At 45.1% G+C, this 8,064-nt stretch overlaps 1 protein-coding gene across 1 annotated transcript; it reads right to left on the reverse strand.

The window, feature by feature from the left end:
• Positions 1–4,838: 4,838 nt before the first annotated feature.
• Positions 4,839–7,852, reverse strand: LOC123312241. The gene is made up of 3 exons (XM_044896573.1): positions 7,816–7,852; positions 5,126–5,405; positions 4,839–5,050 (listed from the first exon to the last, which is right to left on the reverse strand). Exons 1-3 carry the CDS (start codon positions 7,834–7,836, stop codon positions 4,899–4,901), a joined length of 453 nt encoding a protein of 150 aa, XP_044752508.1. The 5' UTR covers positions 7,837–7,852; the 3' UTR covers positions 4,839–4,898.
• Positions 7,853–8,064: the final 212 nt, after the last annotated feature.

An 8,064-nucleotide genomic window follows, 5' to 3' on the forward strand; every position in this document is an offset into this window, starting at 1 on the left:
GGATATTGGCAGGTTGGCTTGGATCCAAAAGACAAAGAAAAGACTGCCTTCAGTATTGGAACGGGTCTGTGGCAGTTTAAAGTTATGCCTTTCGGTCTATGCAATGCTCCTGCCACATTTGAACGTCTGATGGAGACAATATTGAGAGGGCTCTCCTGGAAAACTTGTCTGGTGTATCTGGATGATGTGATAGTAGTGGGAAAATCATTCCAAGATCACTTACACAACCTATCCGAGGTTTTCCAGCGACTTCGCGATGCCAACCTAAAGCTTAGTCCTAAAAAGTGTAATCTGTTTCGAACAGAAGTGAAATATTTGGGACACGTAGTTTCACGGGGAGGTGTCAAAGTTGATCCGGATAAGATCAAGGCAGTGCAGGAATGGCCTATACCGAAAGACAAGAGTGAGTTGCGGAGTTTCTTAGGACTTTGCACTTATTATAGAAGATTTGTATCTGGTTTTGCCAACGTTGCCAAGCCACTGACGAAATTGACGGAAGATGGACAGGAGTACATATGGTCCGATGATTGCGCTGAAGCCTTCGAACGATTGAAAAAGGCTCTGGTCACAGCTCCAGTTCTGAGTTACGCAAGGGCTGAAGGAAAATTTGTGCTCGACACCGACGCCAGTAATACAGCCATTGGCGGCGTTCTATCGCAAGTCCAGGATGGACAGGAAAGAGTCATCGGGTACTTCAGCAAGGTGTTGTCCAAACCAGAACGGAATTATTGCGTGACCAGGAGGGAACTTTTAGCAGTCATCAAGTCCGTAGAACATTTCTACAAATATTTGTACGGAAGGAAATTCTTACTAAGAACGGACCATGCTGCTTTGAAATGGCTCCTGAGTTTCAAGAACCCGGAAGGACAAGTGGCTAGATGGATTGAGAGGCTGCAAGAGTATGACTTTGACACTGAACACAGAGCGGGGACTAGCCATCGCAATGCAGACGCGTTATCTAGAAGACCTTGTCCCGAGAATTGCAGCCATTGTTCGCGCCTGGAAGAAAAGATCGATTTAAGGCGGACCACCGTAATCGAAGACGACTGGCTACCTGAAGAAATTCAAAGAGCACAAGAGGAAGATAACGACTTGAAAGTAATCCTGAGTTGGAAGAAGAGCGGTAGACGACCTACTTGGGAAGAAGTATCCAGACTGAGCCAGAATGTAAAGTCGTATTGGGCACAATGGGAAACATTGAAGATTGATGGAGGTCTTCTGAAACGTTGTTGGGAAAATGAAGATGGAACTGAGCAGAGACTTCAGTTGATTGTGCCAAAGAGCCGTGTGACAGACATTCTGACCAGACTACATAATGGAACTTCAGGTGGACATTTCGGTATAACCAAGACGTTGGAAAAAGTCAGGCAGCGATTTTATTGGCCCTATTGTAAGAGAGACGTTAAAGATTGGTGTAGAAGATGCAAGGTTTGTGCTGCTGCTAACGGACCTTATGGTAAAGGGAAAGCACCAATGAGGCAATATAACGTCGGATCCCCCATGGAACGAGTAGCTATCGACATCGCTGGCCCCTTTCCCGAAACAGACCATGGAAACAAGTACATTTTGGTAGCGATGGACTATTTCACGAAATGGGTGGAAGCCTACGGTATTCCTAATCAAGAGGCAAGTACGGTAGCTGATAAATTGGTCAGAGAATTCTTCTGCAGATTTGGAATACCTCTGGAGCTGCATTGTGATCAAGGCCGAAATTTTGAATCGAAGTTATTCCAAGAAGTATGCAGCAAATTGGGAATTCACAAAACAAGGACTACACCTCTTCATCCACAATCAGACGGCATGGTCGAACGAATGAATCGGACCATGGGAAAACATCTAGCCAAAGTAGTTTCTGATTACCAGCGGGATTGGGATGAATATTTACATCTATTCACCATGGCATATAGATCTTCGGTTCAAGAATCTACCAAGGAAACTCCAACCAGTATAATGTTCGGCCGAGAAATAAGACTGCCTTGCGACTTAGAGTTTGGATGTAAGCCTGGAGAAGACGTAGCTGGGGAGGACTACGTTAGTAAATTAAGGAACAAGCTGGATTACATTCATGGCAAGGTGCGCAATCAAATGCAGCAAGCAAGTGACCGAATGAAAATGCGCTACGACATCAAGGCTATTGAAGGTGGATTCACCACTGGGGATCTGGTGTGGCTACATAATCCACAAAGGAAGAAAGGTTTTTCACCAAAGCTGCAGAGACAGTGGGAGGGACCGTATGAAATAATCAAGAGGATAAATGATGTAGTTTACCGGATAAGGAAGCTCCCCAGAGGAAAACCAAAGGTTGTCCATTTCAACCGATTAGCCCCGTACGCGCAGGACGAAGAAGAAGTACGTCTTGTGGAAGCCCCGATGCAAGGTAGCAGCGATTACCAGAAGTTTATGGATTGTTATGGTAAGACACGCGTTGCACGGTTCGGCGTTACACAGGAAGTACATCAAGATCTCTTTACCGTGTCTAAGGAATACTCTCTCGCTCATTGCGTAGCGGAGGACCTTCGTATGAGCAAAGGAATAGCAAGAGTATTCAGAAATAAATTTGGACGTCAGGAACAACTATTGCGACAGCAGCCAAGAATCGGAAAAGTTTTGAAATTGAAGGCTGAAGGTCGGTTCATTTATCACCTAGTCACGAAGCAACATTCCTATCAGAAGCCAACCTATCAGAATCTGTGGACGGCACTGCATAGCTTGAAAGAAGACCTTCAACGCTTTGGGGTTAGGAAATTAGCTGTTCCCAAGCTCGGTTGTGGATTGGACCAGCTAAATTGGCGAGTTGTGCGAAGCATGCTGGAGGTGGTATTTCAGGGGACTGGTATAAGGATCCTGGTGTGCAGTTTCAACCCAAAGCAGGCCAGGGAGCCTGGAAAAACTGTGGAGTGCTACTTCCATCAGAATGGCTACTGTAGGAATGGTGATGAGTGCAAGTTTCGCCACGGTCCTCGGAGGAATTCACTAAATCTGTTCTGGGACAGAACAGGCTTAAGGAGGGGACAGTGTAACCAGTCCGGCCCTTGCGGTCGGACCTTTCGAGAAACAGAGCGGTCGAGAAATTCCAGAATAACCGCGAATCTACCTGAATGTTTCCGGCGCCTATATAAGCCCAGCGGAGGAGCAGGTAGGAAGTACAAGTACAGTTACAGTGCAAGCGACTAGTGGAAATAAACAAGAGTGGAAATAAATAGTAGTGTAATAGTTAGTTTGTGAGTTATATGTGTATTAAGTGTAAATAAATAATTTTAATAAGTTGGACGTTTTAATCAAGCGAAGAAAACGTTACAATAATTTGATTTTGACTACTGCGTTATCGCTACCACCCTAGATAACAGCGAACTCTGTCTCCGACTAGCAGCTACTCTGGTAGGTTTGCTATTCTTCCTAGTGAAAAAAAAGCTGGCGCTCGAGATAAGTTTTCTCCGAGGTAACCACGTTACAAAAATGGCGCAATGAGCCCTTCAAAATCTAGTAGGAAACAACAGAGGTGAGGGACATTAACCGGACAGTGAGTGAATTCCCGAAACAGTGAGTAAAACCCTCGGTGAAACTTCAGAACAGTGAGTTACTATTTCTTGAACGAAAACTGTGAAAAATAAACTTTATCTGTGTTTTATTCCCTGCCACTTTGTATTGAACTGTTATACTGTGAATTGAATTGGACTATATTTTGGAAATTTTCCTATTGATGAACCCCTTTGGAAATAATTTGTGATTATTCTTTTTGCCGATTACTTTATTGAGTTATTGAAAACTGAACTGTTATTATGCCGTTATATCAGTGAAAATTATTTCCGATTTCTTATTACTTCTGATTTATTGAATTGAACTGTTTTAATTCCGTATTGAAAGTGAGGGAAATTTATTGTCGCAATTGGTAAAATTTAATAGGTTTGATTTACCTATCGGTTTAATAGTGAATCACCTATTATACCATGTTGATAACTTATCTACCTGTTTTATATTTTCTTTTGACCTGTACTGTTGAATCTTACCGATTATTTCAGATTTTTCTGGAAACTGAAATTCGATTATTGTCATTTATTTTCTGGCTATTGAACTTGAAAAACTGTTTGGAATTTAACCTGTGCGTTCTGGTGCTATTCGAATTTCGGGAAATTTTCCGGATTGTACGAAACGACTTGCTATTGTGTGCGGCATTTCTCGAATATTTTCGGACTTTGGTGGGACTGATTGAAATTTTTTTCGAGTAACGTTGGACCTGTAAAAATTTTTTTGTGATACATCGGGACTTAGATTGTTTTTGGTGCGCCGGGACTTAGACTTTTTTTCTCTAATACACCGGGACTTAGACTTTATTTTTTTTTTTGGGTACACCGATACCTACTTCGAACTTAAGTGAGTAGGCTGGCCAACGATTAACTTACCGAGTCGGACTTGGAACTTAAACGGATTGTGAAAGACATACCGAGTGTGAAATATTGGTGCGTTCTGGATCGGACTTCGTGTTGAATATAATATGTCGAACAAGGATGTGAACCGGTTACTCAGTGATGAACTTACATACGAATTACAACTGAGGGGACAATCGATACCGGGTACTGTGATGACTAAACGGAGTCTGTTACGACAAGAACTTCAGTCTAATGAACCTCTATTATCGTCAACATCATTGAATCCCGCCTCGGAGATTGAGATTTGTCAAAATAAACTCAACGATTTGGTGGAATCCCTTCAGAACTTCAATCATGATAATGCGGCTAACGAATTTACACCAGATTAATACACATTCAAGGAAGGCTGGACTTTATTGTCACTGCAGACACAACACAGTTACAACTAATTGAACAAATGAAGGCGTTGGAGATACTGGAGGAGCTACGTAAGAAGAGTAATCGTGGACAGTCGCAGACATCCAATCGGGATCAGAGGTCTCTTTTAGATGTGGAGGTGCCCAGTTCACCTGGGATGTCACCGATCCAACCGGAGAGGATTTCAAGGGTTGAGACATCGTTGATCGACTTGGGAGATGGTGTCGATCCTCCTGTAGTAGTAAATGTCTCACGTACTGGTACACCTGTAAGGAATCCAACATTAGAACAGGTCATGAATGAGACGAGACAGACATGTAGAGCATTACTGCGACAATTACCAGCGATACCTCTTACACGGTCACATGACTGTGGGACAACAACACCTAAGGGTCCGACACAGGATAGATGGATTAATTCCACACGAAGGGTGTCTTTCCCACCCTTACCTGCACCTTGGATAAATCCTGACCGGCCAGTTACCAAAACACCTGCCAGATCAGAGCCGGAGTCCCGATCAACAATACCAACTATACCGGTACACAAGTGGAACATTTCCTTTGATGGCACTGGAAGTGTGACCGGATTTCGTGAAGAAGCGGAGAGGCTGGTAAAGTGTCCCTGGAACAAGTTTTTGAATCAGTTTATGAATTACTACGAAAGGATGCGAGTTTGCGGGTTTGGTTTATTCCCAGGAGAGGTACTTTCAACGACTGGCAGGATTTTAGCAACCAACTGCAAGTTAACTACGAGGAGAATCTGTTGGAGGGAATAAAAAGGCGAACACGGGGCCCTGAAGAAAAGTTACCCGGATGCAGAACTTATTCCAGAAACTCACCTATGCAAAACCATCCGAGGTGGAGCAGATCCGGCTTATCCGACAGAGGTTGATCCCGCCTTTACAGCAGGCCTTGGACTTCCAGGAGACCAAGACTTATGATGAACTTCTCCGTAAGGGAAAAGTTTTTGAACTGGTCCAGTGGCAGATGAGCCAGTACACCCGGCCACCCTCAAAACCAGGTTTCGTGGAGGAACCTCACCTGACGTACACTCCCCGTCAACTGAACCGATATCAAGCAAGTTTTTCTATGGATACCGGAGAGCAGGTTCACCAAACAACTAATCACAGGGAATCAGTACCGCCGACGCAAGCCAACCAGACACGACTTTCTCCGCCGGGGGAAAGCCGTCCAAAGCCACCCAGATCAAGAGAGTCAATAGTCCAGCCACAGGAATCACACCGTCCAACTTCTGGAGACAGGTTCGAAGGTCAATCCAGACCATCAACACCGCCACCCCGCCGTCAAGCCGAAAATAGCCACGCTGACCGGACCAAATCATCATCAGGGAGGTGTTCTTCCAGAAACAGTGTTTCCAGTGTGGTTGATATGGCCACATGCGTCGAGAATGTCGCAGGCCACCGAAAATCTTCTGTTCTCGATGCCAGAGGGAGAATATTCTCTCACGAGACTGTCCGTGTTCGGGAAACTGAAGGGGAGATTGGAGGCGGAGTCGACCAAATCTCCCGGAATCTTGACTCCACTGACACCGACTACCTGTAATGACAATCGTCTGTTAGTAGAGGTCAGAATAGCCGGCAAAGGCGGCAAACACTTCCGAGCACTGATAGATACCGGAGCTACCAGGAGTTTCTGCACTCAGGCCGTATCCCACCAGTGTGAAAGCAAGGAAATCACCGGACAACATGTTGAGAATGGTTTCGTGGTGGTCGCAAATGGTCAACCCACGACAACACCCAAACTCTACACTACCGCCGTTCACCTGGCTGATTATTCCTTGACCGACACAAAATTTTTGTTGGTGCCTGATTTACCAGTTGACCTCAAGTATGAGGTCAACCATTCATAGTAATGAATGGACGTACTAGGAAGGTTCAATTTTTCCATTAACCTCAGTACCGCCGACTATTACTTGGAAGGTCGACTGATTGAAAAACCAACACCGGAAATTCAAGAAGCTGTTGAGGTGCAGGGCCGGAAAAAAATCCCTGAATACACCTGCGGACAACCCGTCACCTAAACAGTTACCGTCCGTAGATTCCGTATACCTGACCGAAGTGAATATTCACTGCCGATGGTACAACAAGAAATTACAGGAGGTGGAAAAAGATCCAGCAAATTTTCCTGCCTACGCCGTTGAAAATGGAAAACTGTTACGACATTTCTGGGACTCATCGGACTTCACAGAAGATGGAACCGGCCAACCCTGGAAACTCTGTGTACCGACTGAACAGCGAACAGAAGTACTGAAGGAAAACCACAACTCAGAACTAGCAGGTCACATGGGGATTGCCAAGACCATTGCACGTATAGCCAGAAACTACTACTGGCCAGGGATGTTTAGAGACATTGCGAAATACGTGAGAAATTGCACATCGTGCCAAAAGTACAAAGTTTCGCAACAGAAAACCCCTGGGAAGATGCAACCACACCGAATGGCGGATGCGCCGTTCAAAGAAGTATCCACGGACATTGTAGGACCATTGCCACGGTCAAAAAAGGGAAACTCCTACATCGTGGTAATGCTAGACCGATTCACAAAGTGGGTAGAATGCCGTCCGTTGCGGAAACCCACCGCCAAAATTGTTTATTCCGCCCTCTACGAACAAGTCATCCTAAAATACGGTTGCCCAAAACTGGTAATATCTGACAACGGAGTACAATTCGACAGCAGACTATTCAAGAACAGTCTCCGAGAGCTGAACATCGCTCACCGTTTCACACCACCGTATACTCCTCAGTGCAACCCATTGGAAAGAGCTAACCGTACCCTGAAGACTGTGATAGCACAGTTTTGTGAAGCCGATCAACGAACCTGGGATGAAAAGATAGGAGAGTTAACGTTTGCCATCAACACCGCTAAGCAGGAGTCTACTGGATTCACACCGGCATTTTTGAATTATGGAAGGGAACTAGAAGTCCCGAGGGCGATTTATTCGACAAATCCCCACAATGAAGAAATGAACAGAGAATCCAACCGCCCAGAAGAACAAAACAGAGACATGACTTACCGTACTCAACAGATCAGACATCTCCAGGAGGCTTATGAGTTCGTCCGTACTAGACTATACCGTGCCTTCCAACAACAGGCTCACCACTACAATCTTCAACGAAGAGAAGTACGATACCATGTGGGAGATCGAGTTCTACGCCGGGACCGTCCTTTATCCTCGGCCGTTGACAGTTTCGCCGCCAAGTTGGCTCCGAAGTTTTCCGGACCGTTTACCGTAGTTAGAGTTGTTTTCCCTGTCGTCTACGAC

This window comes from Coccinella septempunctata, chromosome 4, assembly GCF_907165205.1.
Source record: "Coccinella septempunctata chromosome 4, icCocSept1.1, whole genome shotgun sequence".
In the NCBI taxonomy this organism is placed as follows: Eukaryota; Metazoa; Arthropoda; class Insecta; order Coleoptera; family Coccinellidae; genus Coccinella; species Coccinella septempunctata.